At 29.6% G+C, this 17,084-nt stretch overlaps 3 protein-coding genes across 4 annotated transcripts; all 3 read right to left on the reverse strand.

Annotated features, from left to right (window-relative positions):
* Positions 1-30: 30 nt before the first annotated feature.
* Positions 31-1,230, reverse strand: LOC124491011 (NFU1 iron-sulfur cluster scaffold homolog, mitochondrial). The gene is made up of 3 exons (XM_047053605.2): positions 928-1,230; positions 416-864; positions 31-361 (listed from the first exon to the last, which is right to left on the reverse strand). The coding sequence occupies exons 1-3, from the start codon at positions 1,178-1,180 to the stop codon at positions 155-157; spliced, it is 909 nt and encodes a 302-aa protein (XP_046909561.2). The 5' UTR covers positions 1,181-1,230; the 3' UTR covers positions 31-154.
* On the reverse strand, positions 928-10,106 carry LOC124490332 (uncharacterized). 2 transcript variants are annotated; one of them, XM_075730705.1, is made up of 9 exons: positions 9,672-10,106; positions 8,198-9,459; positions 4,441-4,914; positions 4,261-4,368; positions 3,716-4,122; positions 3,420-3,655; positions 2,715-2,880; positions 1,883-2,656; positions 928-1,806 (listed from the first exon to the last, which is right to left on the reverse strand). In XM_075730705.1, the coding sequence occupies exons 2-9, from the start codon at positions 9,051-9,053 to the stop codon at positions 1,504-1,506; spliced, it is 3,324 nt and encodes a 1,107-aa protein (XP_075586820.1). In that variant the 5' UTR covers positions 9,054-9,459; positions 9,672-10,106; the 3' UTR covers positions 928-1,503. The 2 variants fall into 2 exon arrangements, with proteins under 2 accessions (XP_075586820.1, XP_075586821.1); XM_075730706.1 differs by having other exon boundaries at positions 8,198-10,106.
* A 2,110-nt stretch (positions 10,107-12,216) lies between these two features.
* On the reverse strand, positions 12,217-13,005 carry LOC124489898 (uncharacterized). The gene is made up of 3 exons (XM_047052294.2): positions 12,875-13,005; positions 12,700-12,809; positions 12,217-12,640 (listed from the first exon to the last, which is right to left on the reverse strand). The coding sequence occupies exons 1-3, from the start codon at positions 12,977-12,979 to the stop codon at positions 12,310-12,312; spliced, it is 546 nt and encodes a 181-aa protein (XP_046908250.1). The 5' UTR covers positions 12,980-13,005; the 3' UTR covers positions 12,217-12,309.
* Positions 13,006-17,084: the final 4,079 nt, after the last annotated feature.

Consider the following 17,084-nt stretch of genomic DNA (forward strand, 5'->3'; position numbering starts at 1 on the left):
CGTGTGGTATAATAAAGAATTTCCGGGGAATTTTTTTTTTTGCAAAATTTTTATGAATTTTTTTCTACAAAAAATTCTGTCGTTTTTTATTCACTTCTAATTTTTTAAAACAAAATTTACATTGAATGAAATTAACAACAACATAATCAATCAATCAATCAGGCGACAATTTTGTTTCGAATTTTTCAAATTCTTCCTGATTAATACGTTCAGTTTCATCCATAACCTGTTCAACAGACATGACTTCAGGAATATAGAATTGTAACATATTCTGGATGCCATTTTTCAATGTCACTACCGATGATGGACATGATGTACAAGCACCTTGAAGTTTTAGTCGAACGATACCGTTTTCAAAACCCTGAAATTGAAATTTGAAAAAAAATTATCATTCAGATTCAATCCACACACATACCATGAATTTAATATCACCACCATCTTCCTGCACTGTTGGCCTGATTCGTGTATCAATCAATTCCAAAATCATTGCAACGGTTTCATCATTATCGGTCGATGTCGTCGTTATAGGTTGTTGTTGTTGATTCAAATCTTTTTCCACACCTTCCCTTAAAATCGGTAAATTTGTAGAGAAAAAATCCATAATAGCAGCAAAAATTTCTGGTTTCATTATTTTCCATTCATTATCATCATCAATTTTAGTGACGGTTATATAATCCGTGCCGAAAAACACAGATCCAACCCCATCGATTTTGAATATAGCTTCAGCTAATGGTGAACGTTTCAAAGCTGAAATTGGTGTAGGAAAATCTATAGTCGTACCACTTTCAAGAATCTGTCGACCAGGAAAGAATTTCAAACTATTCGGATTCGGCGTCTCTTCTACCTGTATGAACATTGATCTTTCTGTATATGAGAGATATATATTTGATTTTAGAATTGTCGAATTCAAATTTAGCTGATACTCACTTTGGACTAGATTTATCGTTGATCTTGAAACGCACTTTGAATTAGCAATCATCAATGTATGATGCGAACGATTGGACGGCATTTGAATCAATGGCCATCGTCGAGAATCGAATTGTTGACATGGTTTAATGATGGATGATTGTTCAACTATTTTTAAACCACTATGACAATTGATGAAACGATTGAATTGTCGTGATAACATTGTCATTAATTGTTGATGATCATAACCAAAAAAAAACAAATTTGTTTTCATCGAATCAAATAAAATGAGATCACGTGTTTGTCTGGATGAGCTGTTCACAAACGACGATTCCGAATATTTTTTCAAATTTTTTTATTTCATCAATTTTCAATCATAACAAAAAAATTATAATTTAAAAAGAAAAAAAACTGATTGATTGTATATAATGCACACGATAATAGAAAGACAAATCTGAATTCAACGGTGATTAGAATTAAAACGATAACAAAACAAAACAGCAAAAAAATTGATCAGATTCCAAATCAATCATTATAAACATCAAATCAAAGAAAACATATAACAAACAAGAATTTCGCTATATCACAATTCTTCATTCATCCATTAATCTCTAATGCATGTTCAGCAATGCGTATGGATAACTGTTCAATATCATCGAATGTAACATCAGTTGATGATGATGATTCAAACATTCGTTGTCTTTGTTGTTCGATTCCAAATTGATATTTTAGTCGATCCAAATCATCGAAATCATTATGAGTGAATAAATTTCCATAACGATTCTTGTTATTCTCGTTGGTAAATAGAAAATTACTATTCCAATCGGTATTATATTCCATCACTGCAACGTCATCATTGTTATCATCGTAATCATCATTTTTGCCATTAGAATTGAATAACTGATTACACAAGAAGGAAAAAAATTGATTAAATTAATTGAAAATCAAAATAAAGGGAAAAATATGACTAAATTACATTCGAATATTTTGTCATCATTGTTGGTGATGATAATCGTTTTAAACTAGTATATTGATGACCTTTGCAATCATAATAATCGTCTTGATTGTTGAAAAACTTTTTTGAAAATGAAATTTCATCATCATTATATTGATAATGATCATGGTGACCTATCGATGATGATTGATCCATCATATTAGCGGCTGTCGTTTTCCCCATCATCATTGGATCATTTGTAAGAGGAACATTATTAATATTATTATTTATCACAGAAAAATTTGTCAACGATGATGATAGATCATTGGACTGTTGATTACAGAATAATGATGGTCCACCACTATTTTCATTACCATTACCATCATTGATCATTTGAATTATTGGCGATAATGGCGATTCAGATGTTGTCGATGATGAAGATGAAGATGATTCACCTTGACTTCCATCATAATTATGGTTCATCAATAACATTGGTTTCATTACTGGATCCTGATCCTGATGATGATAATGATGATGGCCATTGGCTATCGAGTAGTTGGCCTTATAGGTGAAAAAATTTTGACTATTATTATTATTCAATTGGTTATAATGATAATTTTGCTGCTGTTCATGATTAATGAATTTTGTTTGTTGTTGCTGTTGTAAATTACGTTTCGTACAACCAATTGCTGTTGCACTGGCTATTTGATGATTCGAGGAATGATGATGACGGTTATTTGAATTTTGATTATTATAATTTCGGTTATTTGTTTTTGATTGCTGATGTCGTCGTTGTTGTTCAATTTCTCCATGATACTGATTTGAAATGGAAAAAAAATTTAAATTTGGATCCCAAACCATTAAACCACTTTACCTTGTTATTATTTTGATGATGATTATGACGGCTTATCCATGTCGATATTGATGGTTTATGCATCGATGAACCAATAGCGTCAAGCGGCTGTTGATGGCGTTGATTTTTCTGATTGCTGTTGTCAGATAAATGATGATTCAATGATGAAATGGATTGCGATTGACAACTGTGAAAAAAAAGATAGGAAAAAAATGAAATAATTTGATTCGATGACCACATCAAAGATCACAATCAAACAAACATCAATTTATGAAAAGCAAAAGAAAAATTTCAACTTGATTACAATAGCTAAAATGATAATCAATGAACAAGTTATGTTATCTTTTTCATTGTTTGTTAATCGGTTATTTTATGTTTCTAAAAATAAAAAAAATGAAAACATTTTTCCAAATGAATGAATGAATGAATGAATGTTTCGAATATCAAACATTATATATGAATGACCATCATCAGCAACTACAAAAAAAACATCTGGTCATCAAATCAAATCAAATTCAATCTTGTTCTTTTTCTTCTTCTTCTTCAGATAACAATAAACCCAAGAAAAAAGATTATCTAAAAATGATGACTAAATGGATTTTCATACAAATCCATCGAACAAACAACCATTCATTTCATTCTTGTTTTCATCATCATCATCATCAGTAAATCTCTTGTTCAAAAAAAAAGTTCTAATTTTAGATCCTTATGAAAATATACAAATACCTTGAATGTTGATTATGATTTCGATATGGTTCACCATCATCATTTATCGATAATAATGAATCTTTTCGCTGTCGTCCATCACTATCGATGTTATTGCAATCAATTGTTGTTGTTGTTGCTGTTGTTTGCGGATCTTCTGTTGTTGATGAGTGGTCATATTTCAAATGAAAAATTGAACTCAAATATTCCAATTGTTTTGAATGATTAAAAAGAATTTTTTCATATTTTATGAATGCCTAAGATGAACAAATTGAAATTTTCAATTATCCAAAAAAAAAATCCAACCAATCAATTACCTCATGTAAAAGACATTTGTCCAATATTCTTTTAATCATCGTATATAATTCTTCCTCTTGATAATCAAAATGTTCTTCTTGATCATCATCTAGTGATTGACATTGATTGACTATCGATCCATTTATTTTTGTTGATGATTCATCCGGATTTACATCGCTATTATTAACTGAAGATGACGTAATTTTTGGAACAAAATTAACATCATCATCATCATCATCGGTGCTACTACCACTTCCATCAACATCGTCATCATGAAATTGCATTTGTATCATTCGTATACGTTTTTTATCATCAACGATGACCATCGTTTGTTGTTCTCGTTGTTGTTTATCATCCACCATTTTCATTGTATTTTCAACAATTGTCATCATCATCATCGTATTTTTTGTGTCATCATCATTGTATCCTAAATTGGATTGTGTTTGTTATTTGTTTAATGACATGATTATATAATGGCAACAAGAAAACAAAATAATGGAATAATGGAAAAATCAAGGTAAGTAGGTCATACTTGATACATTTTTTTTTTTTTTTTTTGACTTACCATAAAGTTCTTGTGTTGATTGTTGTTGATGATGATTAGAATTTCGTGAACATTTTTTCATTTTTTTCTTCAGATATTTCTGACATTTTATCATTAATACATTAAGTACTGTGTGTGTGTTTGTGTATGGATTGAAAGGATTAGTTGATTGAAAAAATTTGAAAATTTCAAATTATTTACCATGACCAATTAATCGTACAATTATTGATGGTAAATCACCATTCTGTGTGATCGTTGATGATGATAAAGTTTGTCGATTATTATTATTATTATTATTAACATCAACTGTTAAAAGTGATATTGATTCATCCGGTTGTTCATCGTTATCATCATTAGTCGATTGTTGTCGTTCGTCGCCACTTCCACTACCAGCACAACAAATTGGTGTCGAAAGAAATGCACGTATTTGGAATAGAATCTGACTAATTATTTTCAATGATGATTTTGATTCCCAATGGCCATTATCGGTGGACAATTGTCTTTCCGATTCTAATAATACAGCTGATCTTGCCCGTAATTTCTGGATGCTAAGAAATAGCTTTTGTCTTGCACCTTTGGTTATATTACGTTGTTCTAAATCATGTTCAGTTATATTCATCATATCATCATATGACATATGGGCAAATATTGATGCATATTTATGTAGACGTAATACTGGGTGGGTGTGAGACAAAAGAGAAAAAGTTTTTTTTTAGATAAAGTAAAATGAACAAACACAAAAACAAACATTATTATTATTATCAAGAAAGAAGTGGGAGAGCACACAGAATATTTCTTATTCTGGGAATTTTTTTTTCATACGTAACATGATTCTTCTTTTCTTTTCGGCAAACAAAACGAAAAAAAAAGAATTTTGATTATTATCATTATTTTAAAGTTGATTAAAATTTCAACTTTTTTTCAATTTTCCTTTTCAAGAATTTTCTCCATATACGAAATCGGAATCGGAATTAATAATAAATTCCTGTGATATTTGAATCCAATTTCAGAAAAAAAACAAATATCATGTTACGATATTCATATGAATGGTCTATTTTTTTCTTGTTTTTCGTGTTTGGATGATGAAAATATATTTTTTTTTTCAACGAGTTCATTAGGTTTTCGAGGTGTGTGTGTCAGTGTAAAGTCAATTTATTGTTTATTGTATTTATGGCTTCTGTTTGTCGTTTGTTTCATCATCATCATTGGTGTACTATGGACATTTGTTGTCGTGAATATTTAAAAATAACAGGCTTATAAATATTCACGCACACACACACTCAATATTTATAAACGGTTAAACTGAATTTCGTTTTTTTTTTCGTTTGAAAATAAATGAATACACCTGTGTGCTGTTGTTGATGTGTGTTTTTTTTTCAACAAATAAATAATAAAAATGGGTGAATGATACTTTTACTCTAGACAACCCTAATGATGATGACGATGTCTTGAAAAGTCATGTCATTAGTCAATGAAATGACATGACATGATGGAATATAATTAAAATATTGTGTTGTTGTTGTTGTGTCGCCAAAATTTTTAGCAATAAGAAAAACGAAACAAAAAAAAATCGTGATTACCATCGTTAATGTTGTTTAAATAGACATATAATAATGTAAATAAAAACAAGAAAAAACAATTGTTTGAATGTGTGTGGGAAGTGGCAGATCATCACTACTTTCATAATAATAATAATAATTTTTGGTCACATTGAAAATATCAATTGATCATGATTGACACACACACACACACGCAGATCCTAGTGGCCAGTTTTGAAGTTTTGAATTGACCACAATTGATAATTCAATTTATTCCAATAATAATGATAATTTAGCTGTCAATTATTTTTGTTCTTTTTTCCAGTAATATAATAATGATTTGGCTAAAAATAAAAAACAAACACAAGCCCAATTGACGTTTTATTTTCATTCTCTTTTTATCTTATCAATATTATGTGAATGAAATTGAGTCAATCCAAAAAAAAGAAAAAAATTAATTAGTTGAATCACGAGGGAAATTTTCTGGAAAATAATTCAGAAGTTTTTCATAATTTTTTTTTCGTAAAAATTTCTCCATATAGTGAACAGAGAGAGAGAGAGAGAGAGAGAAAGGAAAAAAATTCGTAAAGTTCAAAACTCTTCAAGTTCAATTTTTTTTCTTTCTCTCACATTCTATGACTGTTGTGTACGTTTTGTTTTTTTTCCATTTTCAAGGGCCCAATTTTTATTTTATTTAGTCACATCAATTTTTTTTTGTGGATCAAAAATAAACAGTTCCAACAACGGCAGAGAGAGCGAGAAAGTGTTTTTTTCTCCATCAAGTTGTTAAAGGTCAATGCTACACCGAATAACTAAGGGCCCATTATTCATTATTCAAGTTTCATGAATGAATCCGTTCGTTTCGTTTTTTTTCGATTCAACAAGTTTTTTCCCTATTGTTGTTGTTGAATGATTATAAAATTAAGGAAACCAACCACGCACACACACACACATCTTAACAAGTTGGGAAAAAAGATTCAAAATATTAAAAGTTTAAAAGATGAGAAAGCAAAAAAAAACTTTTTAGATTTATCTGCAGTGCTTCATAATAAAATGAAAAGTTTCCAGAAAAAATTTTCCAGAAATTTTTTTTTGAGTAAAAATAACCCAGAGATAGCACTAGCTTGGCATTTTTCATTGTGAGTAAAAATTTAAGCCAATGTGAGTGATAATCAGAGCAAATCTCTTAATGCTCCATTGATAAAATCCGGACAGCACCACCTTATATAATAACCGGATCTTGTCAATGTCAAGACACATTAAAAAAAACAAAATTTTACTCGTTTTGTAATTTTAAAGATTGAACTTGTCCACTTTAAGTATGTGTTAAGTTTTTTTCTGACAGTTTTTTTTTTGATCACAAAATAAAATTAAACACAAAACTTTGTGAAAAAAATGAAGGTCAAAAAACTTTTTCTTTTTCTTTTCATTTTGCTTGTTTGTTTGTTTGTTTGTTGACCTGTATTTTCAATGTCAAGACCAAATAAATGAATTGAATAAATTAAAAATTGAATGTCTGACAGTAGAAAACGTTGTACGTATATATAATTTATTTTTTTTTTTTCATCTTTGTCGTCGTTGTTGATTTACAACGAGCTGAAAAATTATCTGGAAACTATAGTGAATAAGAGAAAATAAAAATGCTACTCAATTGCTGATCATAAGCGCTCGTGCTCAACTTTGTATTATTATATCACAGCGATAATTGAGATTTGAACCTTTTTTTGTCAGACCAAGTTCAAGTTCAAATCTAGCTGTGTGTTCCATAAAAAAAAAATATTGTGACTATGCGGCATAGCATCAAATATTTGTAAATTGTTTTGTTTTCCGCCAAATCCATATCGGATATGGCCATCATTTTATTGCGAATTGTCATTGGAATTTTTTTCATTTCGTTTTGTTTTTTCCTTTTCAGAGGAAAAAAATGAGGAAAACCGAAAAATTTAAAATAAATGAAAATTTAGTCTATTAAAAATTCAAGTAAAAAAAACAAGGAAACAGATTGACTTTTCGTCGATTGTGATGGACAAATGATCTATGATGCTTGAAAAACATCCACAACAGTGTTTCGTTCAATTGATTGATTCGATCAATCAATCAATCACTCAATCTCTAAATCATTCGTGCAGCGACAAAATGACCATATATTGTTATTATGTTTGGCCTTTTTTGTTGTTTTTGATTGCGGCCATTTCTCTCTTTATTTATCTCACTTTCTGTCATTTTTGATTTGAAAAAAAGAGATGGAAAAAAATTTTGAGGTAAAAATCATCACCCATCAATTGTTTTAACCTTCAAAATCATATCCAACAACAAAAAAAAAAATTTAGATCAATTGAATTGTGTAATTTTTGAGATATGTTGTTGCTTCAGCTGCACTTGAAAATCGATTGATTGGCAGTAATTTAAAAAAAACTTACATTTAAGCCATGCAGGTACATATTTCATACCAGGATGGCTGAATTCATTTCCATTGTTACATTCTATTTCTGTTTTGTTGTTCGACACTGTCGTTGTAGTTGTGTCCGAATGTTTGTTTTGGTTTTGAAATTGTCCATAATAATCATTAGCCAATAATGATTGCCAATTGATACTTTTCTCCAGGCTTATAAATGCTTTACGATCTAATAATGTATCAATTTTACTACCACTTTCATTAGTGGAAGTGTTATTTCCGCCGGTTGTTTTTATCATCTGATTATTCACCATTTTCTGTTGTTGTTGTTGATTTAATTTTGTTGAAATTATTCCGACTAGTTCGGAATTTCTTTCCAGATAAATTTCATCATTACCACCTGGTTTCATTGTACGACGTTGTTGTGCACTAAATATATGATGATTATTATTATTGATAATCGATCGATTTGTTGATGATAATCGAAGAATTGACTTTGATTGCTGATTTTGTTGTTGTTTTATTGGTGATATTGTTGGTTTTGATTGTCGAATTCCATGAATTGATGATGATGAGTTATAACTGTGTGGATTCTTTTGTGGTTTTAATTTTTTCTTCTGTTGTTGTTGTTGTAGATTATTGTTGGTAATAAAACCAATAGAATTCGATGATGGGATTGATCGATAAAAGTGATGATGATGTTGATGATTCGGTTGATGAGTAAAATTTCTTTGCAACGAAAACACTGATGATGATGATGATTGTGAAGATGTTGAAGATGTCGAAAATGTTTGTGATTGTTTTTTCTGATAATGATGATGATGATAATTAAAATATATTGATGGTGATGATGACATGACATTAATGATTGAATTGGCCATTTAATAAATGAATGACACACACACACACACAGAGCTACATTTGAAAAATTGATCCAGAATCAAATTTATCAAAAAAAAAAAAAATTGGGAAATTTAATTTTTTCCACGATGACACTTTACTTTGATGATGACAAAATTTAGATTTGCAAGTATTTTTCTTTTCTTTTCTTACTTTATTGAAAATTTTTTATCTTATCAACCTGCAATCAATCGATTGATCAGAACTAATAATAAAAAGAATTATATTTCGAGAAATCATTTTTATATCTTTTGGAAATTATCAACATTATCGTCTGTGGTGATGGTGATGAGCCGCCATCATCTTCATCATCATCATCATCATCATCATCGTCGTCGTTTGGCCAAGTTGGCTGTGAATTGGTTATTATTATCGTTCATTTTTTTTCTGGATAATCGATTGATTGATCAATGAAAGAGAGAGAGAGAGAGAGAGAAAAATGAGAAAAAAAGCACCACAACAACCAACGAAAAAGATCCATTGTATTTATTTGTGGATATTGATATGATTGGGTTATTTTTAGAGATATTGAATATCATCTTCAATGGTTTTTTTTTCTTTTGTAAAAAAAATTATTATCCGAAAATAAGAAAATTTACCGATTTAAATGATGATGAATACCAAAATTGATGAATTTGATGATGATAATAATTGACTTTAGGTCAAACACAACAACAACAAAAATATAGGTCTTTATCATTTTTTTAAAAAAAGAAAAAACTGACAATGATGATGATGATGATGATCAATGATTTGAGATCAATTTTTTTTGTATTTTGAAAAAAAAATTATTGATTGATTCATAACAGAAGAATTTCAGCAACAGATGATGATGATGATGATGATGATGAATAATTATAAAAGAATCCAAAATGGATTTCATTCAAATTGTTTTGTTTGTAGTCTGTACATGTTCCAGCCAGACAGACTCAAACACACGATTGATTTGTTTTCCAAAAAAAAATTCATCATCCATCGTTCAACGAAATCGAATAACACCGAAAAAAATTTACTGTTTTTTTCAGCTGTCTGTTTTTTTCTCTTTCACGAAAACATCACCAAACAGCATTAATTCATTTGTGTGTAGACGACGACGACGACAGATGAATGTTTTTCTTTTCTTTCAAACAATGGTCTTGTTTTTTTTTGTGAAAAAAATTGAATTTGAAACTTGTGTGCGTTGGTCGCCAATAAAACAGAGAGATAGATAGCAAGAGAGATAGAGAGAGAGAGAAAATGGGCCGTCTTGTTTTGTTTGTTTGTTTCGAGCATACTCTTTCCTTTTCTCCAAGTGTTTTTTTCATCGATAAAAAAACTGCTGCTATATACAACGATAAAAAAATACGCGTTTGATTGATTGATTGACCACCAATCACTATTACAAGTTTTCATACTTGATGATCAGACCTTGATCTCTGAGAAACTGGAGCACGGGAGAGGGTTTTTTTTCTTTGGATACAAAAAAAAAGAAAAGAAAAATCTGACAAATCACATACACATATACAACAGTGTTGGGCGTTGTCACATTTCATTTGTATTTCGGTTATTTTGATTATTGTTAGCAAATGAAATTTAAAATTATGAAATTTTGTTGATTGAGCAACAACAACAACAACAACGGTGACATTTGACATTGTTTTATTGTTTCTTTTTGATCTTGATCTGAGTACAGCACTATTGGTAAATTTTATTTCTTTGTTTGTAGTGAAATTGCAACAACAACAACAACAACAATGATGATGTGATTGAAATTGGATTTTTTTTTATTTTTGAATTTTTCTTTTTCTCTTTCACAAATGAAATGATTAGCTAAACAAGGCCTTGACAGTGACATTTTTTTTCGCCATTACATTGTGCATGTATATTTGATGATGACATCTTTTTTTCATTTTTGATTGGCCATTTATCTTGTTATTTATTGATCAAGGTTTCAGCATTTGATTCAAATTTTTTTTTCTGGCCATTTTCTGGTTATGCAATAATCCAATATAACTGGACGATGGAAAAAAACCTGTTGTTTGATTATATATTATCCATATTGTTCATGTCGTGTTTGGCTACACATTCCATTCATGTGATGATTTATTTTTTTTCGTTCGTTGCTTCAAAACTATTTTTAGCATTAATTTTCATTTTCATTTTTCTCAATTACCATTTTCATTTCTAGATCAAAACTAGATCATCATGAAATAGACGATGAAAAATGTATTTATTTGTTATATCCATGACCGTTGTGTCGTGTTGTTTTTTTTGTGTGTTGTTCTGGTTGATTCGATAATAAATTTTTCACCTACTAAAAAACTAATACGTTGAATATGACCAGTAAAACTAAAGAGCTAATCCAACCAGATAGTTTATGATCGACATTTATTTATTGTTTGACCTAAATTTTGGTTACAATTGTCAGTTACAATACGATACATTTGGATTTCCGATTCAAACACACACACACACTGTGTGATGGTGATCATCATAATCATCATTATCAGTGATCGTGATTTTGTTATAAATTTGATTTTTTTTTTTTTTTTTTTTGGTTGTTCATCACATGTTACCACCCGCAGCATCTTTTTTTTCATCGTGTGAAAAAAAAGTAGCAATTTCATTCCTTGTTGTTGTTATTGGAAAACGAGCTGCTTGGCAAACAAATGATGATGATGATCCGATATAAAATTTTATCCGATAAAAGAGATTAACGCTTGCTGTGTTTGTGTGTGTCTAGCCCAATTAGTATTGCGTAATTTTCGTGAATTTTTTTCCCTAAAAATTTATTCGTTGGTTGTGGTTTTTTTTCATTATCATCATTTTTCTATTTGATCGATCGATTGGGATTGATTTTTTTTTTTTTTTGCTCTGTTCTTGTCGATGTTTGAAGTTAGTCGATAAATTGATTGATCAATCTCGATGAAAAAAAATTGAAAAGTCGATTAAAATATTATCCGCAAGTTGCGTGAAATCAAAAATGTATTGATTGCTAAGGAAGATCTAATCTTTTGATGATTATGATGATGATGATCCGATAAAACAACAACGATCAGGATGATGATAATTGAAAAGTTTTTTTGTATGTCTAAGTTCACGAAAAATCAATCAATTAAATTGAAATTTAAAAATAGTAACAACAACAACAACAACAACGAAAGATAACCTGATGATGATGATGATGTTTTTAATTTTCAAAAAAATATATCATCACCATGAGCGCCATCTATCGATGTGAGAACAATTTTTGTTTCATTACATTGATAAAAAATTCATTTTTGTTAATACAAAATTTTTGTCATTAAATTTCAATGATGATGATGATGATTCTGCTTCTGCTATCAATGATCGAAACGGTTGTCCCCATGTTAAATGTGAATCACAACGGTCATAGAATTTTGTTTGAATACCTAAATCCAAATGATGAAAATCCATGAAATCGATTTGAATGATCAATCTTGTACGACCATGATTAGCGGCAATACTGATTTGCCTTGCGTCCATTTCGAATGATAATTCAACGCATTCATCATCGTCATCGTAACGACATTGATATTGCATTGGAATATCATTGATTCTTATGGCACTAAATTCAAAATAGAAAATAAATTAAACAAAATTTGATTGAATCACATATCGCATTACCTGATTGATGATGGTGTTGATTTCAAAACGATTCTAAAACGATAACGATTCTCATTCGACAATTTCAACGTTGATGCACAAATATTTGGCTCAAATCTAGTTCCATCATTCTGCATTCATTGTAATTGAAAATTGTTTTGTTAAATCAAATCATTGAAAAATGGCAAAATTTTACCTTGAAATATATCGTTCTTGATGGATGACTCGATGATGCAGATGATGAATTTAATCGATCACCAAGATCCGCAATAAATATGGAACAAGTTAATTTTTTCACCATCCTGGTTTCAATGTTCTATGCATTGGAATTCTTATTGCCAAAAATTGCCGTATTTTTCCATGAGTATTAATAATAATTAGTGGATTAATTGCCATATCAACGTCATTTTTGTGTGCGATGACAATGTCAAACATAAAGAATAGGGAAAAATAAATGGAAATTCCAAATGCTCATCACGACTAAATCCAAACTAATCCCCGAAATTTTAAATAATAATAATAAAAAATGTGTGTACCCGAACGAAAAAACCGTAAAATAAAAAAAACTTTAATCCGTCGAGTATAGATGGCGCCACGTTTATCAGAATTTTTTTTCAATTATTTTTCTTGAATGATTTGCATAATATTGAATGAATTTCAACAACAAAAAAAAGAGAAAAAAATTCAATCAAGCAGAAAAACAGTGAAAATGAAAATGACAAAATTCTTCTCTACTTGACGACGACCAATGAGGAAAAAAAATATACCGTGAATTCAAACGAAACGAAAATCAGACACACAGAATTAATTTTCGCTTGACAAAACACACACACAGCAAATACCAACACAAACACAAACTAGAACGCATATTAGATAATGATGAAATAATTTTTTTGGATTCATCTCCTCTATTTTGTACGAAAATGTAATCGAAAAAACTTGAAAGAAAGAAAGAAAAATTTTCATTTTTCTTTTACTTCATTCATTCATTCATTCATTGTAAACGAATATATGAAATTCATCATCGGAATCAGATGCGATGGATGTGCAGAGTTGAAAAAATATTCATCTGTTTCATGTCAGAAGAAAAAACAATGAAATTTCTGCTTCTTTCATTATGTTTCTGTCAAAACTTTTTTGAGACAAAAATTTGAAAAAGTTCACATTTTTTTTTCTTTTTCGTTCCGGAATTGTTACCGGATTTTTTTTTTGTATGTCTATTATTGAATGTCACCATTGAAAAGTCAATGTTTTTGTTCAGTGAATTTTTTTTTTGTTTTGTTTTGTTTGCAATATTGATTTTGATTGATCAGTAAAAGTAAGACTAAAAAAAAAAATGAAATTCAGATCCAAAGTTTTAAAATCAATAAATAAGGCCAGTGGTAATATGATTTGAAAGAAAAAACTTTCACTTCTTTTTTCTTTATATAAAATATTCTATCGATTCGTGAATAATTCTATGTTCCATGTTCTGTCCATCATTATTATCATTATCATCATCATTTTGAAAAAAAGACAAGAAGAAAGAATTGAATAAAAATCAATCAATCGAATGATAACAATAACAACAACAGTATTGACCACACAATGATCGCGTCCATCCACCATTCAAATATAATTCAATAGTTCAATTTCGTATATCGATAGCCAAGAAAAGAAAAATATGTTCCAAATATGATGATGATGATGATGGCCACCATTACATCTTTTATTTTGGCTTCTTTCTTTATGGTCATTATTTTTTTCATCATTTTCAATTCAATTTTCTTTTCTTTGTCATCTTTTAAATGAATTTATTCCATTCATTTCGATTCTCTGTTTGTGTTTGTATGTATCACACATATCGGTTTTTTTTAATATTTGGTTTTCTATCTGTCAATTTTTTTTTCTTTCATTGCTTCACAAAGAAAGAAAGTTGTCGAAAATTGATATATCGATTGATTTATCGCACACACACACACACACACACACACACACCGTGCATTTGTGAAAACCAAATACAGTCCTAGCAGTTACCATATCACACACAAGCAAATAAATTGTCTTGTTATAGATGGATCGATTTTTTTCCGCTGTTGTCCAATTCTGTTCCAAATAAGGGTGTTTTGTTTCTACTTTTTTCCGTTTTTTTTTCTCTATTTCATTTCAGTTTGTTTCGCTTGTTTATATTTATCTGTCAAGAATAATTTCTTGAATTTTGAAATATAACAAATTCGTATGTGAATAGCGATTGTGTCGACGGTGTGTGTGTGTGTGTTTGTGTGTTTATTTGTCTAAATTAAATGTTAAATTGAAAGTGGGTGTTTTTATTTTCTTCTGGTTTATTTTGACTTTACTACTCTGTTTGTGTGTGTGTGTGATCCATTTTCATTTGTTTGTCTGTCTTTTGTTAGTTTGTTTGTTGATCATCATTAATTTGTAAATTGATCGAAATGAAATGAGAGATTGATTCGCGTGTCTTGTTCCACTGATGATCATTGGTGATCATCATCATCAATTATAATTGTCATCATTTGTTTTTTTTTATCGTCGGCCATTTTCTGATCATTTAGTGAGTTGTAAAAAACGAATTAGCTGACATTTTCATCTTTGTCAAATGACTGTAATATCATCATCATCATCATCATAATCATCATTCAACCAATTTCTACCTTGAAAAAAACCACCCACTAATGTAGAAATAGAGAAAAAGTTTCCAAGCAATTTAGATTTGATAGAAAAAAAACAATAACAATTATTGATTGGCCGATTTTCATTAAGTTTATCACAATCAAAATGAAAATATTCTCGCAAAAATTGGAAATCAACAACATTGTTGTTTCACTGACATTCATTCAGACTACCAATGGAATTTTGTCACTTGATTTTGGGTTCTTTAATATAAATTTTCAATCACAACAACAATAAAAACAACACCACCCACTCATCATACATTTTTATATTGAACTTTTTTTTTATTTATTTCTTTCACATTTCTATGTATCTGTCTGTGTTGTTGAATTTATTATTTCGCCATAACAACATGGATTTATTGGCTTAAATTTATTGTTTTTTCGTTTCGTTTGGTTTTTTTTTGTTGCTGTTGTCATCATCATCATCACCATCATCGATTCTATTTATTTTCATTTCATTCATATATGTGGTGGTGGATTTTTTGCAATTTTATTTTCTACAATTTTCATGTGAAAAAAGATAGAAAAGCTGACAGATCGACAAATTTAGGATTGGCGGACGCATGAAACAAATCCCGAATCGAAATGAAGATCGCAAAATTGTTGAACACGGCAATGGTGAGGGGAAATTCTTTGTCATTTTTTTCCTGTCTATTTATCGGTTCCAATCATTTAATTCGATTCATCTGCCATATCCATGAATACAGAATTTTGATTTGTATTTTTGTGTGTGTGTGTGTGTGTGTGTGTGAGGCACATTGATCCAATCTTTGTTTTTGTTATTAACAAACTTTTCTTTTGTCTTTCATTCTCAATCTCTTGCACAAAAACCCAATCATATGAATCTAGGCCAAAGTGAACAAACACACACACACACACACATATGGATCATGTTCCTGAATCTTCTTTTTTTTCGATATGATTCGACAGATTTATATATAACTGTAATTTTGGCGAAATTGTTGAAAAGATTGATCCCTTATTTGACACGAAAACACTGACATTGCTGTTGTTGTTGTTATTGATAAAAGTCAATCGTCAAATTGTCAATCAATGGTTGTTTGAAATCTATGCTATTCAAAGAATTTACAAACGAAAAAAAAATTACACACAAAGTTCAAGATCATAAGATTAGCCCAAAATTTTCGGTCCAGATTTTTTTTTCTTCTTGATTGATCAATCAGACTCACAAAACACACACAAGATGGATCACATGATTGGAGATTTTACTTTTTTTTCTGATTGAAATGTTTTTTGGATCCAAAACTACATTTCTTTTTTGTTTGATTTGCTTCAATTTCGTTTCCTGGGTGAAACAAAAACCGGGGTGACTCGGTTTTTGTTTTCGGTTTTCAATTCATTTTTGTTAATCGGAGCTTTTTGGGATTGTTGTTGTTGTTGTTGTTTTTCTAATTTTGCACATTTGATTCATTCGATCATTTTTTTTTTGTTCGTTTGTTTGGTTGAACGAATTTTGTTAACCCGAAAGTTTTTACACAAGAATTTTGGACGAGAAAAGTTTTCGCAAAAAGTCATGTTTATTTTTCTCGTCGTCGTCGTTGTTGTTGTTTCAGAAAATGATTGAATGAAGAATAAATAGCTGTTTTTTCCGCTAGCTTGTAGTACCAAAAACAACAACAACAACAAAAACAACTTGAAACAAATCAAGAGTAAATTAAGTAATTGAATTTCTCATTTTCGTTAAGTTTTTTTCTGGCTTTTGTTGTTGTTGTT

This window comes from Dermatophagoides farinae, chromosome 4 (genome assembly GCF_024713945.1).
Source record: "Dermatophagoides farinae isolate YC_2012a chromosome 4, ASM2471394v1, whole genome shotgun sequence".
Classification (NCBI taxonomy): domain Eukaryota; kingdom Metazoa; phylum Arthropoda; class Arachnida; order Sarcoptiformes; family Pyroglyphidae; genus Dermatophagoides; species Dermatophagoides farinae.

Coding starts and splice junctions, on each gene's coding strand:
- LOC124491011 (XM_047053605.2), bottom strand. CDS start 1,180: ATGAAAACAAATTTGTTTTTTTTTGGTTATGATCATCAACAATTAATG. Junction 865..927: donor AACGATAAATCTAGTCCAAA/GTGAGTATCAGC, acceptor TCTCATATACAG/AAAGATCAATGTTCATACAG. Junction 362..415: donor GTGGTGATATTAAATTCATG/GTATGTGTGTGG, acceptor TTTCAATTTCAG/GGTTTTGAAAACGGTATCGT.
- LOC124490332 (XM_075730705.1), bottom strand. CDS start 9,053: ATGGCCAATTCAATCATTAATGTCATGTCATCATCACCATCAATATAT. Junction 4,915..8,197: donor TGTACCTGCATGGCTTAAAT/GTAAGTTTTTTT, acceptor ACACCCACCCAG/TATTACGTCTACATAAATAT. Junction 4,123..4,260: donor ATCAACACAAGAACTTTATG/GTAAGTCAAAAA, acceptor AATCCAATTTAG/GATACAATGATGATGACACA.
- LOC124489898 (XM_047052294.2), bottom strand. CDS start 12,979: ATGGTGAAAAAATTAACTTGTTCCATATTTATTGCGGATCTTGGTGAT. Junction 12,810..12,874: donor CAAGAACGATATATTTCAAG/GTAAAATTTTGC, acceptor CAATGAATGCAG/AATGATGGAACTAGATTTGA. Junction 12,641..12,699: donor TCAACACCATCATCAATCAG/GTAATGCGATAT, acceptor TTTTGAATTTAG/TGCCATAAGAATCAATGATA.